Here is a 26,155-nt window from a genome sequence, read left to right as displayed (position 1 = left end):
ACGTAACTTCCAAGGGGCGAACCCTCTAAAAGTAGAGAGATCTTAACTTTATTGATAAATCTTAATGTTTGTATAATCTCTGTTTACTTTTAAGTTTCTTTTTACTAGTTGACATTTGACTACCCGGTGCTAAGCACGGGGATTATATTTCATTGGCACATTTTAATTTGTCAAGCGCGACTAAAGTTTTCTAAGCTGATGTGTCCATTTGAAATTTGAATTTTCAATTTTACACGGTTCCAAAATCTCATAGAGAACAACACATTTTATGTAACAAAAAGGAAATTGGCCGGTTCTCAAGTAGATTTTGGAGCAAACTCTAGAACTTGTAGCAGGGTGGATTCTGAGTTTTAAGGTATGTAATATAGATTCCAAATTAAAAAAAAGAAAAGAGAAAAGAAAACAATTCCAACTAGACCATTTCAGGTTACAGCCTTAATAATATGAAAGAGCCTCTAGATTGTATATCTTCATTTTTAAGGAAAGAAAAGTCAAATGATAGTTTTAAAATGGTGTTGTGGTAAGTGTTACGTGTCTAAAAGATATCGCTCTCGATACATAGAAAGTATCTTCAAATAGCAAGTGTCAAATCCTAATCCATTTCTTTCCGGAGGAGGAAGCAATTTCAACCTCGATTTAATGGATCAACTTGCACGGATTTTCTACACCCAAAGTATTCTTTCCCTTTCGTTCCTCTTCCAAAACCTGATCAGCATCATCGTCTCCTCCAATAGCAAGCTCCAAAATATGAAGACTCTAATGCTCTTGCTACTTCTCTTGTTCACTCAACTTCTTCTCATCACCATCCTCCCATTGGCATCTGTCGTCAACAACACGTGCAAGAAGATGCCATATGCCGACTTCTGCGTTTTGGCTCTTAGGTCTGATTGCCAGAGCTCCACCATGGACACTCCAAAGCTAGGCCTTATCATGGTCGACAAGGTCGAAGCGAACGCCAAGTCAACTCTGATCAAAATCAAGGACTTGTTCCGCAAATCGTCCGATGAGGGATGAAGCAAGCGTTGACCTCTGCGAGGAGTTGTACAAAGTTATCATAAACCACAACGTGCCCCTGAGCAAGGGAAGTTTGACAAAAGGCACCTTCAAGTTTGCCGTGGACTACATGAAGGGAGCGGCGAGTGAAGCATCCAATTGCGAAAGAGGGCTTTGGAGGCAAGTCGCCAATATTAGACAGGAACGATTATGAGAACAAAGTAGCCTCGGTGGCTTCTGCCATTGCCAGTTTACTGCTGTGAGCACTGATGACAGTGAGATGGTTTGTTAGATTAATACAGATTGAAGAACCAATGTTTAGCTCGGAAGAAAATGAAAACTGAACCGTAATGTTTCTTAATGAAAGTGCGGTTTTTGTTTTGATAATATTTCTATGAATCATATCCAATACCAAAGCATGATCATTTTAAAGCTGATCGATATGATAGGCAACATTTCCATAACCAAGCGCTTCTCCACTAGCTGATCGATATACTCATTTATGAAGGTATTGTAACTTTTGATTTATTTCTTCATAAACCTCCATTATTTTATAATGGCTATCGTTTTAAAAATTACATTGGATTGATATCTATCGCAACGCGTAAGGAGAAATTCAGGACTCAAACAGATTCAGGGGCTGCAAATATGGTTGTGTATTAGGTAGAAGTAGCCCCACACAACACACGTCTCCTGGGTTTTCTTCATTTCATCAGCTTCCTGCATTGTGCTACTACTCTAAAGGATTGTACAAGTTAGTGTCTCCGTATAGTTAAGGGGATGAGCTTCCCATTACAGAGAGAACACTCGATGTCGTCGTGCCGGGTGCACAGATGCACTTGTTAGGCTTAGATCATTCGGGTCCCATGGGATCGCATAGCCCCTGGCAAGGCACCACTGCCGCTCAGCCTCGACTTAGGGCTGACCAAAGCCATCAACCTCATATCGATGAAGATGTGAGGCTGAGAAAAGCCCTAAAACTAAGGCTCAGTCAAGCCCTACCAGAGTAAAAAATCACACCTTGACTCGTCATCGTTGCCTCTTGGCCAGTCGTCCTCATTAATGGCAATTGTGGCAGGCCAAGGAATTTGGTCGACGAGTGAGCAGAGAAAGAGACGAGTCCGTGATGGAAGAGAATGGTAGAGAAAAGGACAGAGTAGAGAAAGAGAAGGCACAAAGGAAGGCCAAAACATGAATACTTTTAAGTAGGGCAAGATTGAAACAAGGATTTCATTAAACCCCTGAATTCCAAAAATTTTAAAGCCAAAAGATTTAATAGGGAGGAGGGACTTGCCATGACATTTTGCTCATTTTCATAGCCAAACTTTGTACCAAATGTTCTTAAGATTGTTGTGTTCTTGGGCCTCTAGGGAATTTCTCGGCCCAAAGCTTCTTGACAATACCGCACCGAACACGCTCAATATCATGGTTATGTCATCTCAGGTTCAAGCCCAAATGAAACAAATTCCAACTTTATCGTTGTTAGAGTAAGGAAAATTTTGAACCTATACCACTAAAATAAAGTTTCTTCCCTCAAGATAGAACTAAAGTGACAATATCACTCTTTTTTGTCGCCTTCGGGTATGAGCTAGGGTGACAATATTAGTGTCTCGTCGCCTGTGTATGATCTAAAGTCACAATATAATTTTGTCGCCTTTGGTCGATCCTAGGGCAACAAAACACTAAAAACTTGTCACCTTTTGTCAACCCTAAGGCAACAAATGTTGAAAATAGGATTTGATTCCTTAAAATGATTGTGCAGATCTTAGATTATAAATTGATTGATTTTGTAAACTGATAAGATTGGATACTTAGTCTATAGGATAGGAAAAGATCATCTTTATATTATTTATTACTTCTATTTCTTGTATTTATATGTACTTGTGTGCATGTAAGAATGGGAGAGCAATATGCAATATTGATTTCTTTGAAGCTTCTTCTTTCCTCTCATGGTATCAGAGCGTTCTTTTCATGTCTAGCTTCTGCAAAAAAAAAATTGGATTGCCTCTGGTCGGTTTTCTAACTTGTTGCGAAACATTCCATGCAAAATAAAATTAGCACTCCGCATAGGAATACACATATTTATCAGCAATACCATATCGAAGAATCAAAATACAAGTTCAAATGATAACCATGATTCGGAGATACCTGCATTGGAGGAAACTCTCAATTCATCCTGAAACCAAATTTCGGATCAAACTAATCCGGTCTTCTGTCCAAAGCCCTACTGGTTCAATTCAAAATCCCGGTTCAGCCTAGTGGCCACCAGTCCGATAGTTTTAGGTTCAAGGCTAATGGGCCGCCGGGCCAAATCAACTGTGGGTCCAGCAAGATTCATCCGGAGAAGAAGCAGCTCCGGGACTTGGAGCTCAGCCCAATAGAGGTGGGGCAGTTCCCTCTGTTCTTGGGACTAACCCAAATAGCGAGTTTGGCTGGCTACCATTAGGTCAGAGCCCGACGGGTTTTGGGGACGAATCCGTTCTTTGAACCCGAGGTATCTGCCCTTAAGCCGTTTCAATGATCGGCGGACACCCATATCCCGATGATGCATTCCCCACATCGCCAGCCGACGGACTAGAACTACAACTCATCAACCAGCAGCTCGCTGGACTAAACAACTACTCAACTTGCCTCGGGATTTCCTCCGAGCACTAATGACAAAGGACAAGGACGGTTTCCTCGACGGAACCGTAGGCTTATCAATCGATGATCGACTACCATGTCGCTGGCACAAGTGCAATCAACTCGTTCGCACATGGATAGAAACTACATGGCTCTTAAGGTCCCCATCAGACTTGCACTGACCGAAGCTTTGTCGAAATTGAAGCAAGAGAACCACTCAGTCACCGATTGCTTCAACCAAATCTCACTTTGTCGAACGAGCTCGAACTGGCTGAGGAAGAACTGGAGGGGCTTGACACTTACCCAAAGCAATAGTGGGCCATCAAAGAACGAGAAAAATGTGACTTGATTTGGAATGAAAGTTACTCACCCTTTCGGTCGCAGATACTCGCCATGAAACCCGTTTCGCCGTTCAGCAGAATCTACCAAATCGCCATTCAGGAGGAGAACCATCACCTAGCTACTATCGAGTATATGCGGGTGGGTGAGAGCATGACGCTCGTTGCTCCAGCGAGACCGTCGCAGCGAGCCCCCACAGACGTGGACTTTCACCATGCGCCTCGATGTTTCCAATGGGAGGAAGAAGGAGATCGTAAACGGTCTTGGTTGGACGGTCATGTCTAAAGTACAGATCCAACGGCTACTATCCAAGCAACTGCATCCCAATGGTACATATTAGGCCGTGTCAGCACCAGCTTTCAAGTCATCTAATGGCTCACATAATGCTACGTCATCACAAAAATTGGATGGGCAGAATTTTAAAATAAAAGGTAAATTATGTGAATATTGCAAACGCCTACTGTAACGCCGGGGATCCCACTTGCAAGATATTGTCCGCTTTGGATTTTGCAACCCGTACGATTTTGTTTCTCTGAGTATCTAGCCCAAAAAAGCCCTCATGCAAGTTAAAGAGCCCCCAACCCCTTATAAACTAGCCTAAGACTCTCTCCCTAAGCGATGTGGGACAAAGAGATGTGCACATACACGAGCCACCGACATTCTCTGTGCTTGAAATGCACGCGCCCTTATGTGTTGCACGTGATCAGACTTTGGTTACACTTTATAGACGGTACACTTAGGCATTACTGCATCTTTGACGTGGTACGCCGATCACCCACCACATCATTGTTGACTAAAAATAGACCATTAATCGATTTAGTCAGATCGGTCTCATCCGATCCGAGACGAGTTTCTGATTAGGCACTTTTGGGATAAGTACGGTACAAGTGTCATAACTTTTATACGGCATTTACTTGAGTGCTATAACTTTCAAAAACCGTTCACTTGAGTACTATTGCTGACGTGGACGCCGAAAAAGCTAACATGGCGGCGGTGAATCGATTTTTTGGAATATTTTATTGTACACATGGCAATTTTCATTAATTTTTTTATTTTTTTTGCAGATTTTATTTTTCTAGTTTGTTTAATTATTGAAAATTTCAAAAGAAAAAAGGCCAAACCCTTGATTTCTCGGTGGTGGCCGGTGAGGCCACCGGCGACCCTCGCCGGCCACCACCGGCTAGCCTGAGGGCCAAGGTCTGCTCACCCTAGGCCGACGAGGCCGCGATGGACCTGGGGGCCGCCGCTGCCCCGGCGGCAGCAGGCAAGAGCGCGAAGCCCTCTCCAGATCTGGGTGGTCCTAGAGAGAGAGCTCGAGCTATACAGATCTGGACGATTTCTGGAAATCGTCTATAAAAGTTCATATAGCAGTGAACTCATATAGAAATCGTCTATAAGAGTTCACTGTGGGAAACGGAGGTGTACAGATCTGGACGATTTCTTGCCCAGCAGCATTTTGAGGTTCTCTTAGTCCTCGTTTTCTACAATGGAGGTGTATAGGTTCTCCCACGGAGTGATGGCCACCATTGCAGCCCTCGTCATCGCCATTTGGTTGTTGATTCTTCTTCGTCATCTGCAATTTCCCCATCTGCGGTTGTCGATTCTTATTCTTCATTTGGTGGTCTAGGAGATGAATGAATTGTGTTTAGATTCAATGGGAAGATGACCTCCAAGCGGAATGTTTTCAATTTCCCGTATGCAATTTCCCCAATTTCTGGGGATATTTTTCCAAAATCCTCTCTCATGGCGATTCCGTTGCTCAGTGGTGGCATCTCCTCCTCCATCGCTCGGATTTCGCCTACACCTCCAAGCCCTCGACTATTCCCGATGAAGTGATTTCCCTCCACCCATGAAAATCTTTCCCCTCGCATCCCAGATCAAGCTTCCCAAGAACTCTTCTTCTTATGCAAAACATTCTTTTGCTACACTGTCTCCTCTTTCTTCTCGCCCTTCTCTCATCAAGCTTCGGCTCTTCTTGTGTTGACTTCGGAGTCCCCGCAGCTTCCTCGGTTAGAGGTGTTGTCGCTCCTGGCTCTGCAACTTCAGCGTCAAGGTTTTCGCATCTGGGGCACTGTGGAAGGGTATCTTTGCTGGCTTGAGCGATGAGCTTGGCTGGTGCTACTTCATCTTCAGGTTCGCTCGCCCAGATTTGACGAGGGCTTCGCGACCTCACCCGCAGCCGTTGGGGCAGCGACGACCATCGTCTAAGGCCATTGCGGCCTCACTGGCCCAGGGTAAGCTGACCCTGGCCCCTGGGCCTGATGGTGGTGGCCGGTGGCGACCCTCGCCAGCCACAACCGACAAACCTAAGAGTTTCCTCCTTTTTTTTTTTTTTTGAAATATTAAATAATTAAAATAAAAATAAAAACTTTAAAATGAATAAAAAATAAAAGAAAGTTTTAGAAAATATTAAAAATATAAAGAAAATCCATGTGGCACTGAAAAATTAATAAAATAATAGTGAAAAGTCCAAGTCGGCTTTTCTAGCAAAAATGGCACTCAAGTAAACGTTTTTGTTCCGATTTGAAATTTGAGTGAACGTTTTGAAAATTATAAAGACTCAGTGAACGTTGTACAAAAGTTATGACATTTGTCTTGTGCTTATTCCGGCACTTTTAGACCAGTTCTTAGAAATCACAGACCAATTCCAAACATATTTTGATGTGCAGCATTCGTTTTTGGCCTTATTTTCATCGTATCAGCTCTCCAAGTACTAGTTTCTTCACATGTGTTGTCCAATCTAGTGTCTTAAAATTGATAAAGTGCACATTATGCATAAGTCACAAGTTTTGATGTCCAGTTGCCATCAATTACTACCTTAAGCAACATATCGGGCAAAATAATCAACCTCAAAACCAAGGGTCACATGCACATACATTTGCCAATCCCGCTCTTGTAGAAGTTCTCCTTATGGATTAGCATTAGCGGATTTTCGTTCCATATGCTACTTCTAGCTCCTCTGTCTCTTCTGCTATGTCTTCCGTTTCGGGTAATTTCGATTCATGGTATTTTGACTTCACTTGATGCGATCATATGACATCAAATTCTAAATTGTTTCGGTTAAAATCATTTCCTTCACATGCACCTAGTATTCACACAACTGATAATTCTCTAATGCAAGTAAGCCATATAGGAAGCATTTCCACATCCACATTATCTTTACTTAACACTTTTATTGTTTCCGAACTCTCTCTAAATTTGATATCAATTGGACAAATGTGTGAATTTGGCTTTGATGTTCACTTTTTCTCTTCTCATGGCTATCGTGTACAAGATCCACGGATGAGTTAGACCATTGAAATTGGTCGTAGAGTGGGACGCTTATTTGAGCTTGTTTACTTAAAAGTCCTCAACTTTTTTGTCGGTTGTGCTGCCACAGTGTCAACTTGGCATTTTCAATTGAGTCTTCCTTCTTCTTCTCAATCAAAATCTTTAATCTCAAGCGGTCATTTAGGCTATGTTTCATTTTGGGAATATAAGATGCTCTCATCTCTTCATCTTTTTGAATTTCCTATTCATGTCCCATTCTTTACCAATCCTTTAGTAGATTTATTCTCGGAAGATCCCACACTACTATACACTGGCGAATTTTCTTCTCCACAATTGTCTTCTTCTTATCTTGATGCAAGACCTTCTAGCAATCCCACCTTGGTAACTTCTGACATGTCTGCTCCAATGAGGATTCTACACCTTTGGCTATACAATCTACTTCTGTCCATCATTCCACCAGAGTAAGCAATCTTCGTGATTATCATTGTTGCTCGACCATTGCTTCTCTTCACGAACCTTGCACCTATAAAGAAGCTAGTACTAATCCTCTTTGATAGCAAGCTATGGCAGATGAGTTGTAGGTCTTGAAAACTCTTAAACTTGGGATTTGATTGATTTGCCTTATGGTAAGTTTGTTGTCGGTCGTAAATTGTTGTATAAGATTAAAACCTAGGTAAATGGCATTGTGGATCGCTATAAGATTATCTAATAGCAAAAGGTTTTACTTAGGAGTACGACATTGATTATGATGTGCCTGTTGCTCGTCTTACTTCTATTCATAGTCTTACTGCTTTTGCCACTGCTAAGCATTGACCCCCACCTTTAATGAATATTAAAAAGGCATTCCTTAATGGGAATCTCATAGAGAAATTTATATGGTACCTTCTCCTGGATACAATCATTCATTTAATAAAGTGTTCCGATTATGTCGAGCATTGTATGGAGTGAAGTAGGTATGTTGTGCATGGTATTCCAAGTTTAGTTCAACCATAGAATCTCTTGATTTTAAATCCAGTCCTTATGATTGTACTCTCTTTGTTCGATGTACACATCTTGGGTACATTATGATGCCTTTATATTTGGATGATATGATTATTACCGGCGATAATCAAACTATTATTATTAAACTTCAGAAGTATCTCAGTAAACAATACGAAATGAAAGACTTGGACAACTTAGCTATTTTCTAGGTTTGGAGGTTCCGTTGATACTTTTGGCTATTATCTCTTTGATTCAAAATATGCCACTAATATTATTTCTTGGGCCGGCTTCATAGATTACTAGATTGGTTCCATTCCCATTGAGTTATATGTGACTTTAATGACAAGGATGGAATTGTTCTACGGAATCTTGCACTTCATCGAAAACTGATTGACAGTCTTATATCTCACTGTTACTCATGTTGACTTTGCGTATGCTGTTCACATTGTTGGTCAGTACATGATCGCATTTCGTATGACCTAATTTGCTACAGTCCTTCGAATTCTTCACTAGGTCAACAGTACATTATTTCAAGACCACTTTTTTTGCTCATTTTACCTTGAAGTTGACAGCTTATTCTGATACTGAATGGGCTAGTGACTCTCATGATCGTCGCTCCACTAAGAGCTACTATTTCTTTTTGGGCAACTCACTTATTCCTTTGGCTTAGCAAGAAACACGCCACGAGCGGTAATTTACTTGAAATTTGGCGTAATTCACTTGAAGTCATCCTAAAGTTTTTCATGCGCACATTTGTGTGTTGACACCTGATTTTTTGTTATTATATTTTTAGAAAATTCATAGAAAATCCATAAAAAGTCAAAAAATTACAAAATCAACTTTGGAACCTTGGCCAAGCCTAAGGAACCATCTTTGAACCAATTTTTTTTTTTCATATTTTTGGAATTTTTTTATATTTTCTAAAAATAGGAAAATGCTCGAAAAATCAAGAAAAATAGCATTCGTGGCCTCAAAAATACAAAAAAAAGTCAATATTTTTATTTTAATTCCTTTTCACTTTGGAAACTTAAAATCGAAAAATTCAACTTGAGACCATAAGCTTCTTCATTGAGCATAATCCCGAATTGGCTTAGGTTTGACCGTCGATTGGCGCTAGAGAATTCTCGACTGCCTCTTCATTGTCTTTGTTGTGGAGATGATGACCAATCAACTCTTGTTGACTCGGTCAACAACCGACATGGCCACCACGTGGCATGACACGTGGTTGCCATGTTAGCTAGCGTATTATATGAACATATTTTTCAAAAATAAAAATAAAAATCATATCGAATGGTGGATGTTAGGCCATGTGTCACGATCTGGTATTTTTCAGATATTAAAAATTATTTTTCGTATTATAAAATATTTTTCAGAAATAAAAAAATAAGATTTTAATCGAACGGCCGAGAGTTAGTCTCACCTTCTACTCTGGGCCATGGATTTTGTATGTCGATCGGACGGTTGAAAGTTAGTCTCTCCGTTTGATCTAGGCCGTAGGTTTTAGTAATCCGATCCAAGGGCTGTGGTTTAGCCACGTGGGTGTACCTAAACCATAGGATTAGATATTAAATAAAAATTTCTCAGAAAATCAAAAAATTCAAAAAAATTAAAAAATAAATAAAAATACCCTAAACGGCACCGTTTTGGGCTAACCTAGGACCCTTAGGGTCTAGGTCAGATATCCAAGCTTCATGGGTTGGGTCAACCAGGTCCCAAAAAAATTAAAAAATTTATAAAATTAATTAAAAATTTCAGAAATTTCCAAAAAAATCATATAAAAATTAGAAAAATTCAGAAAATTCTTAAAAATCACAAAAAATGAGAAATTACCACATTCAACTGGTTTGACCCATTTTTGTTGATTTTGGATTTGCAAGGCTTCTGAAAATGACTATTTTGCCCCTCTAGACACTTTGTACCAAATTTTCCAAACTATCCCTAAACCTTAACGATGCATTCTCTAAGCCTTAAGGGTTTTACTAGGCGAAAGGTGTGATGATTTGATGTGATTTATCTGCGTGTATTTGATTCCTTGATTTACGCACTTACTTTCGATGATTGTGATTGATAGGATAGCCATTCCTATTTGCATAACTCTTTTATACGTTAGAGCCTACCTCATCTCTCGAAACATTTGCATGAAATCTTAGTTAGAAAAATCGATCAACTTAGGTACTAAAAAGGCGTCAATAACAACATTGACATAACTAAGTCTTCAAACCCTTTTCTCTGGTTTTCATGGAATCGAATGGAATCTCTCAACCGCTCGATAGGATTTTCAATCTACCCTCCAAAAAAGATTGGTGGCGACTCTATTGACATGTATATTATTGACATGTCACCCGACCACACTAAAAGGTCGACCTCGTTTTAAAATTCATTCCATCGTGACTTGGGGCATGGGTCTTGGGAGGGCTCGCGTCGAAATCCATCAATTACAAGTTGGATGACGACAACCCATAAACCCGCTTCCCATTGACCCATTACTTGCTTTCCGATCGGACCGAGGGGTGGGTCGCAACATTGTGCAATTTAACTTTAGGGGATATGATTTGTCTGTAATTGTCGTGACTTGTTTCTAATCTAAATTAGTAATTTACTTTTCAGGACAATATTTGTTTTTTTGGGTCAGACAGGAAGGACGTTAGTTTGACAATAGAATTCATGACGTAAAAATATTACCACTTTGTAATTAACCAATGGCACGTACAATACTACATGTTGTTATAAGTGATGGTATCTACACTTAATAATTTCGCTCAATAATTTTAAGTTTATCGCAAGTCATTGTAAATGATAAGTTAGTAATCATTCTTGAGATATAGTGATCTACCTTAAGGTCTCGTAAGGTGAAATACCTAACATCCATAACATTCCATGAAATGTCGTAAATAACCTATAAATTTATTGTAAATCGTTATCCCAATTCGTGGTAACTTAATTCCTCTATAGCTTGTAAGTTTTAAGGGCCCTAAGAGTAGTTATCTTTCAAATATTGTAATTTTCCTTAATTAATAATGACAATCTTGTATTTAGTAATTTCACTTGGATGTTGACAAGTTATTATTTTTCTGTTATCATCAGACGATCGTAATATATTCTCTCTCAAACAAATGGATTAGACTGAAGGGGATTGGTCCCATTATTGTCGGACAACAAAGAATTTCCCGTTTTAATTAATTAACGTACTGACTGTCAAGTGTCAAGTGAGGTTTTATCGCACGCCACTGGGTAAATTTTTCATGACTTTACATTCAATCTTTGGATTGGAGACAATGGCCAAAGCAACATCTTCGATTTGAAATCTGTTACATCTTACGTTTCCGATTCAGACCTTTCCATGTTGTAAGAAGTTAGAGGTACTGATTGGTTCGGATATCTAGTTGATTAATAAATGATTAACGAAACTATTCTAGGTACATATATGCGTACTATACATTTTAAGCACTAACATCAGATAAACCCCACGAGAGATCGAGATCCTAAACTTATATTAGATGGACTCATCATGAAATGATTTTTTATTATTTTCTTCTTCAAATTTACATAACAGAATCAATCATGGAGAAAATTGCTTCAGACAAGAAAGCAGACAAGGCATGAGGTGTGGGTCACCTCACGAACCCAAAAGGCCCCCCCTCAGTACATATGAGGGCAAAGAAAGATGCAGAAGATATATGGAGAGAACGCAGAAGGGAGAGATAATGGTGAACAAAGCCGAAATAACTTCAGCCACATGGGGTGTCAGGAGCAGCTTCAACTCCCTTGTCGCCTTGCTGGTAGCCTCTGTCATTGTTGCCGTCCTCTCCCTCGCGCGTGACGGCTCTCAGTTACGGCCGCTGCCGCCGAACGATGGTGCCTCGCTTCAAGGCGCGACCGGTGCGGCGACGTCGTGCGATTTGTTCTCGGGGAGGTGGGTGTATGACAACGAGTCTTATCCGTTGTACGAGGAGAAGCGATGCGCGTTCATGTCGGACCAGGTGGCTTGTGGGAAGTTCGGACGGAAGGACTTGAAGTATCGCCATTGGAGGTGGCAACCCCATGGCTGTGACATTCCCAGGTACATGCATCTCTGGCTGTTCTAATGCATGACAGTAATTGAAGGAATTGCCATTAGATGGTGCCACTCCCGACTCACCCGAGCAAGATTCCAGCGAGTTTGCTGTGTGTTTTCTAAACTTTACCTCGACCATTACCTCTGATAAGTCACATCGAACGTTAATCCGACCAAATCTGACTGTTTAGATGCGGTTCAATATATATCATCATGCAATTGCTCTACTTGAATCTTGACCATTTGTCTTTCCATTTTATTTATTGCACTGTCGAAGAGAATTTCTTCCCACAATAAAAAAACAAAGCTTTTTATAGATTTTAGCTTAATGAGGTGCAGGTTTAATGCGACGCGGCTGCTGGAGAGATTGAGGAACAGGAGGATGATCTACGTTGGGGACTCTCTTAACAGAGGACAATGGGTGTCGATGATTTGCCTCGTGGAGTCCTCCATCCCTCCCTACCTCAAATGGATATCTTATCACCACAATCACTCGTTAATCGCCTTCAATGCCATGGTAAGTTCTCTCCTTCCTTTTTTATTTATTTTTATTATTTTTATTCTTCAAGTATATCTTGTTCGATTGTTGGTACCGCAAAAATCTCCCCTTTGATTCCCTTTTTTTGTTGCGCGTGTTGTTCGAATTGTCAGTACTTGCAAACTCACGTAATTTTGATGATTGTGACCTTCGTTACCAAAAATTAACACATGCCTCTGGTTGTAATATTAACGCGGAAACTAATGAATCATGTAATTTAATATCAAATATGAGATAATGATATTATCGGAGAAATCAACCATCGGTAATAAGATATCAAAGATTTATGCGGTCCGATATGAGTGTTGTTAAAATGCATTTGTGAGTTATGTTAGTAAAGCTTCACATCGAAGAATTTGTGTGGTATGGAGTAGTTAATATATCATAAGTGGCCATAACTCGTTAGCTTAAAATTTTAAGTGAATGTTGGTCTAACTGGATATGTTAACGGGCTCGAACTTGGGCTCCCTCTTGGTGATCTACTAGGTGAAAGTATCACACTTTTCTATGAGTTTCCATCAAATGGTATCAGAGCCAATGGTTGATTGGTGGCTCACTCCTAATGTGTATTGATATATGATGAATATCTTAAAAAAGAAATCTCGTGACCAATGTGATTTCCATGTACCCTTCGTGGTTCGGTATGACAAAAGAGACTTGGGGTGACAGTGGGCATTGTGGTGTAACATCGTAGTCTCAATGGTAGCAGACAACCTTAATAGTTTGATCCGGTGAAAAAGGCTTGAGGTGAAGGTGGGCATTGTGGAGTAGCAACGTGGTCTCATTTGCAACTATTTGGAGAAAAAGAGTTTCGGTCTGGAAAAAGCGACTACGGATGTAGATGGGCATTGGAAATTCAAATTGAGACATGTTGATGAAGAAGGATATTTGAATTAAAGAGTAACATATTTAACATTGAACTCACACTTGAAGGAGGGACTATGGGAATATATTTGTGAATTGTGTTAGAATAGTCCTACATCGTAGAATTGAGGTGATATGGAGTAATTAATAAATTCAAGTTGACTCATAACTTATTGGTTTGAGCTAAGGTAAGTCCAACTAGATATATCGATGGACTCACGCTTGGGCTCCTCTTGGCAATTTTGCAAGGGAAGGTATTGGATTTCTACTGCAGAGAGAAATACTCTGACACTTTTCTTACCGGCCTTCCAAACTTAGTTGTTGCTAGACTATCTAATCTACATCCTCTTAAATATATCCCAACGGCTGTCATTCCCAACAAAACTAGGAGGATCCACTTCATGTCATCATTATGTACAAGTGGATTAATCGTATTCATGGTGGCTCATGAAAAATCAAGCTAGTATTATCCACCACATAACTCAAGCAATCAACAATACTAGCATGTGAAGCATACGATGAGTACTCCACCCCATTCACGTACACCATGACAATCTGGACAATTTTTAACATGCAACAAGTAGGGTACTCATAGGATTTTTTCAACTGCATGTGGAAGTACCTCGACGCGTTCCCTATATAACTCCTCAAAATCACTTACAACGTCCTACTAGTCTTCACTCTTTGTATCTCCATACTAAAGTTGTGGCTGATGCAATCAAATCACATCTCCATCTCAAAATTTAGTGACTCCCGAGATGCTATCACATCCTCTACACCTTGAACATCTCTAAACTCTTCTTAAAACTCCATCTGTTTTTGAAAATCGTCAAGATTTTTCTATTCAATCGATCCATCGCTTCTTCCGAAACAAAGTAGACTTGCCAAAAGTAAGTATCTACTAAACATGAAAATCGGGCAAATCTTTCTCAGAGCATCACACGTTGTATCACATTCCTAGAAATTTTTTCTTTATGAGAGTGAGAGTTATCGCTAGCTGGCCCCCGAAGGCTCCGAAACAAAGAAAAAGGTGTGTGCCACATTCACGAGGGAGTGGTGGATATCATTTGAAAATGAGTAGTTCAGATCGAATCGAACTTTCAGAATTTCTTTGATATGACCTTGAATTCATTCGACGACGTGGTGGGAAGGAAGCAGCCCTAGCCTCCGTCCGGCCACGGAGCTTGGATACGGTTTCCCGATTAGAGATCCCTTCACCCTCCATGTATATGACATGGAAACATGCACATACATATCCTCAACTCCAACACCACTTTCCGCATATGAGAATAAGCAAGGCAACCGAACACTTGCACTTTAGTGTAATAGTAGGCTTACTTGATCGTGTTTCCTCAAGACCTCTTGACGCAGCAAGAGAGCAAAAGCTTGGAATAAATGATTCCAAAACTCAAAATTCTTATTCAATGATACTCCGATGCCAACAATTACAGAGACGGACGTCCTATATAGCGATAGAACTCCTATTGGAAACCGAATAAGTAAAGATAACATCAAATAAACTGAATCTAATCTAATCAAACATAATATTTAAAATTAAAGATAATTAGGAATTTCCTAAGATAGAAAACTGCCAGAAAACTTATCCAGGCGACTCCGAAATGCCAAAATCCATCGTAAGTCATGGCATAGCCATGAGTTCGAACCAGGCGGCCGTTTCGTTTCAACCAAGCAATTTTGAACGCAATCCAAGGTCGTCAAAACCAAAATCAGAAAAACTACCGAGATTATTTCCGGCGATCCCGACAATCACGTAATTCTAAATAATCGCACGCCAACTGTTCTACATCATTCCCTCCCTTTGCGGAAGAACTCGCCCTCGAGTTATGATCAAGATAGAGGGGAGTATTAGAAGAATGATACTCAAATAAGTCGGCCACATTAAACGTAGGAGAAATGGTGAGATCATCGGGGAGGTTAACCACATAAGCATTGTCGTTGATCTTCTTCAATATTCGGCAAGGACCAACCTTCTTGTGCTTCAATTTATTATAAGCACCAACAGGGAAACGCTCCTTTCACGGAAAAACCATGACCTCATCGCCTACTTCAAAAATCTTCGCACAACGCCGTTTATCAGCATCTTCTTTATACTTTGAATTCGAAGCAGCTAATTGGCGAGTAACATCTGCTTGGACTTCCTGAATTTTGGTCGCCAAATGCTCTGTCGCAACACTATAGCCTGGAATCTTGGGCAAAGGAACTAAATCTAAAGTATGCTTTGGAGTACGCCCATAGATGATCTCAAAAGGAGATTTTCCAGTGGAATGGTTAACGTAGTTGTTGAAGGCGAACTCGGCGGGAGCCAAATACCTATCCCACTGCTTGGGCACATCACTACAGAGGCATCGAATGATATCCGCCATAATACGGTTCACAACTTCGGCCTGACTGTCCATTTGGGGATGAAAAGAGCTGCTCTATTGTAAATCCGTCCCAAACAAACGCCATAAAGTATGCCAAAAATGGCTTAGGAATTTCGTGTCACGATCAGAAGTGATGGTCTTTGGAACCCCATACAGACGGACTACCTCACGAAAAAAAAAACTTGCCACATGTGAAGCATCCGAAGTCTTCTTGCAAGGGATAAAGTGCGCCATCTTGGAGAATCGGTCAACCACCACGAATACAAAATCCGCACCTCGATGGGTGCGAGGAAGTCCCAACACGAAATCCATTGAGATATCAACCTACGGACCGGAAGGAACCGGCAAGGGAGTATAGAGGCCGGTGTTTTGAGAATGGCCCTTAGCCATCCGGCAAATATAACACTTGCCGACAAATCGTCCCGCGTCACGCTTCGGTTGTGGCCAATAGTACCATTCCTCCACTAAGGCTACGGTCTTATCATGGCTCAAATATCTGCCAAGAGTACCACCATGAAGCTCTCGAATAAGTTATTCTCGCAAAGAACTTCGAGGAATACATAATCTATTGCCAAAAAATAGGAACCCGTCCCGAATTATCATATCGTCATGGGAACCCGCTTTAGAGCACTTCTCCCATATAACACCAAAATCATCATCCTCAGAATAAAGAGAACAGAGTTGATCAAAACCAACCACATCGGTGCGCATAATCACGAGTGTCGCAGCACGCCGACCGAGTGTATCCGCCACTTTATTTAAGCGGCCTTCCTTATGACGAAGTACAAAATTAAACCGCTCCAGAAAGGAAACCCATCGTGCATGCATCCTATTCAAATGCTTCTAACTCTTAATGTATTTAAGAGCTTGATGATCGATATTAAGAACAAACTCTTGCTGATAAAGGTAGGGTTTCCAATGCTTTATAGCGCGCACTACAGCATAATATTCTTGCTCATATGTAGACCAGCGCCGACGAACTTCATTTAGCTTCTCACTAAAAAAAGCAATAGGCTTACCTTCTTGGGAAAGAACAACATCGATTCCTACACCCGAAGCATCGTAATCCAACTCGAATACTTTCTCAAACTCTGGAAGCATCAATACCGAGGCTGTTGAGAGCTTTTCTTTGATAAGCTAAAAACCGGCCGAAGCTTCATCACTCCAATGGAATTTGCCTTTCTTTAAGCAATCGGTGATCGGGGCCATGATTGTACTGAAATCTCTAATAAAACGCCGGTAGAACGTCGCAAGGCCATGGAAACTTCGAGCCTTGTCAACATTCCGTGGAATTGGCCAATCACGGATCACCGCCACCTTTTCTGCATCAACATGGAGACCATCCGCTCCAACAATAAAACCCAAGAAAAGAAGTCGCTCGGTTATGAAGCTGCACTTCTTTAAATTAATAAATAACTGATTTTTCTGCAAGGTCGGCAGAACATCCCTCAAGTGCTCTAAGTGATGTCGTTCGCTCGGACTATAAATAAGAATATCATCGAAGAAAAAAATCACGAACTTGCCAATAAAAGGTTTGAGTACTTGAGTCATCAAATGCATAAAAGTACTAGGCGCGTTAGCGAGTCCAAACGGCATGACAAGCCATTCATACAAACCTGCACTTGTTTTAAAGACTGTTTTCCACTCGTCGCCGGGACGAATGCGAACTTGGTGGCAGCCGCTTCGAAGGTCGATCTTCGTAAAGACCCGTGATCCAGCAAGTCTATCTAGCATATCATCAAGCCAGGGAATTGGAAATTTGTACTTGACAGTTATCCAATTAATGGCACGGCTATCAACGCACATACGCATACCGCCATCTTTCTTCGGCGTGAGAAGTGCGGCTACGGCACAATGACTTTTGCTCTCGCGCAAGAAACCTATATGGAGAAGCTTTCCCACCTGCTCTTGTAAATTCTGGTTCTCCTTTGGATTTATCCGGTAATGCGGCAGATTAGGGAAATTGGCACTTGGTAGAAAATCAATCTCATGCTGGATATCCCTCGGAGGAGGTAATCCGTCGGGTAAATCATTCGGCATTACATCATAGAACGCCTTTAGCAAGGGCTTAAGGGCTTCTGGAATACAAGCAACGGTCTGTTTGTCACCCTTCTTTACCGGTATGTACATCCCTTCACGTTTACTAATATTCAACATAACCCCTGCACGTTGCACAACACCAAAACCAGAACCCTGTTTTTTCGGGGCCCGGGGAGTATCACCCCTCGGCTTCAACATGATTCTGATTTTATTCCATACAAAAGAATACGAGTTCTCCCTAGCTCGATGTGTAATATCCACGTCATACTGCCATGGTCACCCTAATAACACATAACATGCATCCATTTCCACAACATCACACATAATAGTATCATGATACGACTTTCCAATAGAAATAGGTAAACGACATACATGTGTTACCTTAAGCTCGGGTCCTTTACGAATCCACCCGATTGTATAAGGCACGAAATGTGGCTTCGTCTTCAACCGTAAGTGGTCCACTAAAGCCTTTGACACTATATTCTCGCAACTCCCGCTGTTAATTATAACATCGCATACCTTACCGTTTACAATACAACGAGCGCGGAAAAGCTGATTTCTCCGGGTGTCTTCTATCCGCAGAGCAAGTAATAAACGACGAACAACACAATTCACTTGCTCGCCCACCTCATCTTCCACTTCTTCTTCGTCCACCCAATCTTCCTCATACTCCTCCTCTTCATGCTCAATGATATTGGCCATTCTCCGATGGGAACAATCGCTCGAGTGATGGCCCAATTCGTTACACTTATAGCATCCGATTGGTTGCGGCTTGGCATAAGGATTACGGGCGTTTGGAGCACGGTTACTTGCCACGACCGGTTCGTTAGGTATTCCAGCAACACCTCCCGGCGCTCGGTTCGTATCACCCGTTTGCTGACTTGAGGAACCCGAAGCATCGATCTATTTCCCTTTTCCGAAAGATCTACGACCAGAATAATTGCTTCCACGAATACTAGGGCTAGTCCTCTCCAATTGCATCTCAATTTTTCGCGCCATCTCCCGGGCATCTTCAACAGAAAATACACGATGCAAAAACACGATCTTGAATATTCAATCGCAAGCCGTTTATGTACCTAGCGGTTTGTTGCGCTTCCGATTCAGCTAGGTTATTGCGGGCGGAAAGTCGAAGGAATTCTTTCGTATAGGCTTGGACTGTTCGGTTCGTCCGCTTGTAATTCTGAAATTGTTGGAACAACAACTGCTCATAATCAGTAGGGAGGAACCGGGACTTCAGCATCTGCTTCATGCGATTCCACGTTCGGACGGGAGCCTTTCCTTGTCGACGTCTAGTTAATTGCGTTTGCTCCCACCAAGCCGAGGCACCACCCTTCGGTTTGTACGCAACTAACTTAACTTGTCGATCCTTTTCAATCTCCATGGCGTCAAAGAATTTTTCAACTTCCCACAGCCAATCCAGGAAATCTTCGATATTCAAATTCCCGTTAAAGGTTGGTAGATCTACCTTTAACTAATATTGCTCCGGATCTCGCCGATGTCCTCCATAGCGCCGACCTCGATGGACACGATCATTTTGGAATTCTCTATTCCGCTGTCCTCTTCGAATAGGCTCGTCTAGGAAATCTTTCTCATCTTCGTCTTCAGAGTCTTCGACATAGTCTACCCGTCTATGTCGGATATTGGCCCCACGATCCACAACAACTTCGGGATCACGACCGACGGGAAGTCGATCAACTGGAAGAACGCCGGGTGCGGGGTTTGTGGATAAACGATGTATGGCTTCAAGGATTTCTTGAAACCTACGATCGGTTTGATCCACGAACCGGGTGAACTCAACCAGTGTAATAGGCTCGCTTTCACGGCTCTCAGCAACGGGGAGATTAACGTTCGCGTTATTCACCATCGTCATAGGAGATGCCTGCTCCGATACCAAATGACGCAGCAAGAGAGCAAAAGCTTGGAATAAACGATTCCAAAACTCAAAATTCTTATTCAATGATACTCTGATGCCAACAATTACAGAGACGAACGTCCCATATAGCGATAGGACTCCAATTGGAAACCGAATAAGTAAAGATAACATTAAATAAACTGAATCTAATTTAATCAAACAGAATATTTAAAATTAAAGATAATTAGGAATTTCCTAAGATAGAAAACTGCTATAAAACTTATCGAGACGACTTCGAAATGCCAAAATCCATCGTAAGTCATGGCAAAGCCATGAGTTCGAACCAGACGGCCGTTTCGCTTCAACCAAGCAATTTTGAACGCAATCCAAGGTCGTCAAAACCAAAATCAGAAAAACTGCCGAGATTATTTCCGGCGATCCCGACAATCACGTAATTCTAAATAATCGCACGCCAACTGTTCTACATAAGCTCTTCACTTAATTGCTCATAGCGATGATTTGTTCCCTAACCAACTTGCAACATTCACTACTTCAGCCCACTTATCTTCATCTAAGTCCAACATTTGAGAGTAAAAAGCGAGCTCTCAACCAATAGGATGCCATTCATCAGTTCTGCGACTCCGTTTAATGGTGTAAAATTGGTATGAAAAGAATTTCAACCCTTCAGTAGTAAACAAACACATGATTTTTCTTTCGATGTGATCTTCATTCCTTGTCTTGCACGACGTAAACTAACTGAGCACCTTGCTCCTGTACTTAAGAAGAGAAACCCAATCTTTCATCAGCAAAGGACAATGCATACTCACCACTACCCTTAGACGGGACATGAGAGGGTTCCTATAAGTTCGTTTGAAAGTGGCCTACCATCTCCCTAGCCCGATGAGTCATCACACAAAACTTCGCTCTCCACTGACTACGGACGTCGTCATGTTCCCAGATTTTCATCTTCTCAACCCGCTGACCTCCATAAAACCCTCTAACTCAAGATCATCAGATCCCTCTCACCGCCTCATCTGCCACAATGTCCTGTGTCTTTATCTTTGGCTTCAGAGAATCTAACAGATGAGCCAATCAGTGTTCCTTAGAGGGGATAAAACCCACAGTCCATGCTCACCTCGGGAGACTTTCAAAGCTCCACCGCTATAGCGAAGATTCGGTATCTGACCCGTCAAGAACACTCGATGAGCTAAGGTTAGGGTTTCAAAATTGATTTGGATCTTTTGTTTATCTAGCCTGTGTTTGGAATACTGTGTTTTCCCTGATTGTTTAATTTACCGCATGCAACTGAACATATGCGACCAAATACCGCAAAACTTGCACCAGAATCACTCAATAAAAACTCAACCTTCATTCCAATCTATCATAGAAATTTCTAACTTTTTTCATATTAACTTTTTCGCAGATAGAGTATAAATTCCAAATTCGCTCCTACAAACAAAATCATACCACACATGAAGTAACTCTAGGGACAATTAGAACTTGGGTAGAGGCGCGTGTGTGATCGTAGGTGGGAGAAATGAATCATTTTTAGAGAGGACCTGAATTCTTATTTAATTGCAGGTATGTGTAGTAGGTTATGATTATTATAGGGAGAAGAACACCGGGAGTATGAAAAGTTATGTACGACGCTCACTTTAATGCCAAAAGTTTCTCTCGGATCGCTCAAGTGCTAATTTTTTTGAAAACTCACTTAAATACCAACTTCGATCTACATGGCTGGAAATCCGAGTGGCATTTTTTTATTAATATTTGAAGCCGACGTGACTCACCGAAGGTTCAATCAAGAATTAAAAAAAAAAAAAAAGTTGAAAAACATAATAAAAAAATACAAGCTTAATTAGATTAAAAAATAAAAAGATAAAAAGATAAAAAAAATAAAAATTACAAAAAATAAAAATTTAATTTTTTAAAATATTTTCAATATTTTTTAATATTTTTAAAAAATTAATCCCCCCCTTTTTCAATTTTTTTTTCAATTTTTAAATTTAATTTTAAAAAATTATAATTTAAAAATATTTTTTAGCAAATTTTTAAATCTAATATTAAGTTTTTGTTAAAAGTTGAGAAGTCCAAGTGGACTTAATTTTGTTAAATAATGCCACTTTATATTAAAAATTTAATTCTAAATGACACGTATTAATTTTGGTCGGAATATCTCGCCAGAGGCACTTAAGTGGTCCGTTTTTCTCTAATTTGGTATTTAAGTGATTTGACATAAATTTTTTGTACTAAAGTGAGTGTTATACACAACTTTCGATACTTTTGGTGCTCTTCTCCCGATTTTTGTAGTATTAGTTCAAAGAGAAAGTAGTGGCATAGTGAGTAGATCCAATTCTGATGCAATGATAATTGGAAAAATGAAAGTGGGACAAAAGAGTGTTTTGCCTTAAATATGTAAGTTAGGACAAAACAGCGCGCGTGGTTAATTTGCAAACTCCCATTGATATCTTTCTCTTCCATGTTTGTAAGTATTGCCTCGTTAGTCTCTGATTTTCTACTTACGATATACAGTGATATTGTCGCACATAGTGTTAAAAAAAGGAAGAGTTCCCTCTGTCTCATGCATTGGATTACAATTTTACTCTATTCTTATCGAACGCGTTCATCTCAAGATGAATCTCGAGGATGCATAGGCACCGCCTTATGCTTTTATAGGGACTCTCCAAAACGTTAGATCACAACTTAATTTTTCATAATTAATTAAGTTTAAAGCCACCTCTAACTTATTTTAAATGGGTTAGGAGCCGAATAAGACAGGAGGATTCCGCCCTACTTACCCAAATTGGAGATTTCAAATTCATTTTGCCGGGTTTAGTCTTTGTTTGGGGGATGCTAGGGGAAGAAAATTGCAAGAGAAAGTGCCACATATTCAAATTGGTAGAAATTGGGCACTAGCGTGTTCAGAGGGGGACGAGTAAGAAGTTGGGCGCGAGCCAATGCATGCGAACGAGTAACAACCTTTCTTCTCACAATAATCAATCCTAGTGCTTTAATTGGGACCTTTGGTGATAATGTTTGGTCTCAATGAGTGAACTTAGGAATACAACGCGACGATCGAGTTCTACTGGGCACCAATGCTAGTGGAATCCAATAGTGACCATCCATATAATCATCACTTACCCGAGCGAATCATTCGAGTTCAGGCCATTGAAAAGCATGCAAAGGTTTGGTCAGATGCGGACATTCTCGTATTCAATTCCTACCTCTGGTGGTTGAGACCCGAGATGAAAGTTCTGTAAGTCCCTTCATGTGCTCTGTGACACCTCTAATTGCATCAATAAGTTCAATACTTTTCAAACTTGTCTTTATGTTTGATCGAATTTTATCCTTGAGTACTTGTTCTTCAACTTTGGGCTTTTGCGCAAAGCGAACACCTTAAACTGTTTCAAAAAATATTTGAATATTGACATTTAGATAAATACATAATCTTTGATAGTATTTAAATTGGTTTAAGCTTTGCTTGAAATAGATTTTACATATGATAATGCTGTATAAAAATCTTTATGATAATACAAATCATTAGGGGAGAAGATGATATATTCTGAATAATTCAACAACATAAGAGGATGATTGAGAATTTTGCTTTCAAACAGGTTGTTGCATAATGCAAGCACGTATGGATAAAAATGTTCAGCAAGACAAATTAAGAAAGCTTTTTGGACTAAAAGGATTTCAGTTTGATAAGGAGATTTTCTAGCAATTGGAGCACCTTTGAAAGCTTAGTTGGCACATTTGTACGCCTCGTGTTCCTAAAATCTTTTGAAGTCCTAGGTTTGAGTAATTCATTAAAAAATATGAACACATCCTTTCAAGTCCAAACTAGAATTTCTACCAATCAATTTATAATTAAACTGGATCGATGAGGCATCGAAAAGTCATAGATATTAAGGAAGTCAAGTGCTACCCAAGTGCACCTCCATAAATGCACCGGTTCATACGTGACAAACCTAAAATTCTTAAATCTAGCACCCTCCAGATACGCTTTTGGCACCACATCGTTTAGCCATGCCCCACATTTTCAAATGTCAAATCATTTCTTCAATTTTGAGAGCGAACGGATTGTAATTTTGCCAGTACCCTTCAGGGTAAACTATTGCATGACTTCATGGGTAGACGCAAGACATCTATTTCGTGTATGATAGTGCTGTTAAAAAATCCGAATTGTTGTATGGGCAAATATCTGAACACTTAGGCTCCGGTTTTTTCTTTTTTTTTTGGGTCAGAACTTAGGCTCCGTTTGTTTCACGAAAAATGTAATATTTCTAAAAGAATGTTCTCCAAAAAAGCTATTTTCCAGAAAAATGACCATATTTGTTTCTTGTCCTTCCGGTTTCAACCGGTCACTAACCACGGCGGTAGCTGGCCGATGAGGCTTGGCATGAGTTCGCCGGCCTTGGGCGAGCAGTTGTGGCCGCCGTTGGTGGGCAACGAAAAAAAAAAAAAAAAAAGGGAAAAAAGAAAAAATTAATAAAAATTAATGAAATTCAAAATTATTTTTGAAGTTAATTAAAAAATAAATGTAAAGGAGTTGAGGAATCAAAGATAAGGAAAAATGCTTTTCTCTTCTTAAAAAGAGGAAAATATTTTCCCTACTTTTGAATGAGTTTTTTTCATGGGTGAAAAATATTTTCCTTAACTAGCTTATTTTCCATAAACCAAACGCAAGAAAATTTAAAAAACATTTTGCTGAAAGTTATTTTCAGCGAAATAAACGGAGCCCTAAGCATGGAATGACGTTTGATATGAGTGACATGATATATATATATATATATATATGCGCATGATGTCGTGGCATGACGACATGACTTATGTTCATGATGACATGACATAAATGCATTGCTCAATCTGAACTAAGCACTTGACCACTCGACAGATCTATCATTCTGTTCTTACATTTTCAGGGAAAAAAGCACTTGCTGTTGAAATATTACACTATAATTGCACTGAATTGAGAGACAAGTCTTGGATGGTTTCATTAAAACCACATATAAGAACAATTTAAATGTCGAAATTCAGGTGGGGATCATTTGGGAGTCCTGGTGGAATATACAAGATGGTACCAGTGCCTCGTGCGTATGAAATGGCTCTCAATACATGGTCAGATTGGTTGGAAGTCCATATAAACAAAACCAAGGCCCAAGTCTTCTTCGTCAGCATGTCTCCAACCCATGACAGGTGACGATTTTCCTGCAATGTACAGCCCATTTCTTCGGCCACTACTTGTGATTTTTTGTTGCGTCAACTCATTTGTAGCTCCCCTATACTGCAGAGCTGAGGATTGGGGTGGAGTTGATGGTCACAATTGTTACCAAGAAATGGAACCCATCATCAGAGAAGGGTATTCGGGAAGCGGGTCAAAGCCCGAGCTGATGCGAGTTGTGGAAACGGTCATCTACAGACTGCGGACAAGGGGCCTCGGTGTCCAAATCCTGAACATTACGCAACTATCGGAGTATCGCAAAGATGCGCACCCTTCCATTTACAAAAGGCAGTGGCATCCCCTGAGTCAAGAGCAACTAGCCAATCCGACGAGCTACTCCGATTGCTTCCACTGGTGTCTCCCGGGAGTCTCCGACGTGTGGAACGAACTCCTCTACGCCTATATTCTCTGAAATCGGAGTCCATGGAGTGGTAGAGTAGCAAAGTAATTGTGACTTTGTGACCTAATTTGTTGAAAGTTGAAGGGAAAGGAGAAATTTCCTTTTTCCAGCTAATCCCAACGATGGCTGCACAGCCCGGAAACCACGTGACTCCATCTCAGCCATGCGCTGGTGAACACCGGCGTGGTGCTGACCCAACCTTCAGATGCTTACCATGTTGTGACGTCGATGCCTGTGGTTCGGTCTGTCAAATAAGTGAATTAGGTTAAAAATGATCCGATCAAATTGATCCAATTATATCCAAAATTTAATGACATATACTTGTTGGAACGTTACGCCCATTTAAGCGTAGAATTGATGGCAAAATAAATAATTGCCTTTATTGCGATAATTAAAAGTATATTGAATTTCCTATTCATTACTATGAGGGAGTTTTTGGTATCTCCTCCATATACTTATTCAGAACGTAGACGCTCACAAACTCTCTAAAAAAATTCTCTTGTTCAAGACTCTTTATGGGTATTGATAACGAACGATCGGCGGATTCGGATTCCTTCTCACCCGCGATTGGGGGTTCTAATCAGTGGTTATTAAGGT

General features: G+C 40.5%; 1 protein-coding gene and 1 pseudogene across 1 annotated transcript; both read left to right on the top strand.

Moving 5' to 3' along the window:
- Positions 1-704: 704 nt before the first annotated feature.
- Positions 705-1,256, top strand: LOC125316089 (annotated as a pseudogene).
- Positions 1,257-11,831: 10,575 nt separating this feature from the next.
- LOC115745829 (protein trichome birefringence-like 34) lies at positions 11,832-25,791 on the top strand. Its single transcript, XM_030681431.2, has 5 exons — positions 11,832-12,265; positions 12,599-12,776; positions 22,997-23,193; positions 24,975-25,133; positions 25,228-25,791. The coding sequence occupies exons 1-5, from the start codon at positions 11,883-11,885 to the stop codon at positions 25,568-25,570; spliced, it is 1,260 nt and encodes a 419-aa protein (XP_030537291.2). The 5' UTR covers positions 11,832-11,882; the 3' UTR covers positions 25,571-25,791.
- The last annotated feature ends 364 nt before the right edge of the window (positions 25,792-26,155 follow it).

Source organism: Rhodamnia argentea, chromosome 7, assembly GCF_020921035.1.
Source record: "Rhodamnia argentea isolate NSW1041297 chromosome 7, ASM2092103v1, whole genome shotgun sequence".
In the NCBI taxonomy this organism is placed as follows: Eukaryota; Viridiplantae; Streptophyta; class Magnoliopsida; order Myrtales; family Myrtaceae; genus Rhodamnia; species Rhodamnia argentea.
The sequence above is the reverse complement of the archived record's forward strand: the minus strand, read 5'-3'. Positions and strand labels throughout refer to the sequence as shown.

Coding starts and splice junctions, on each gene's coding strand:
- LOC115745829 (XM_030681431.2), top strand. CDS start 11,883: ATGGAGAGAACGCAGAAGGGAGAGATAATGGTGAACAAAGCCGAAATA. Junction 12,266..12,598: donor CATGGCTGTGACATTCCCAG/GTACATGCATCT, acceptor AATGAGGTGCAG/GTTTAATGCGACGCGGCTGC. Junction 12,777..22,996: donor TAATCGCCTTCAATGCCATG/GTAAGTTCTCTC, acceptor GAGTGAACTTAG/GAATACAACGCGACGATCGA.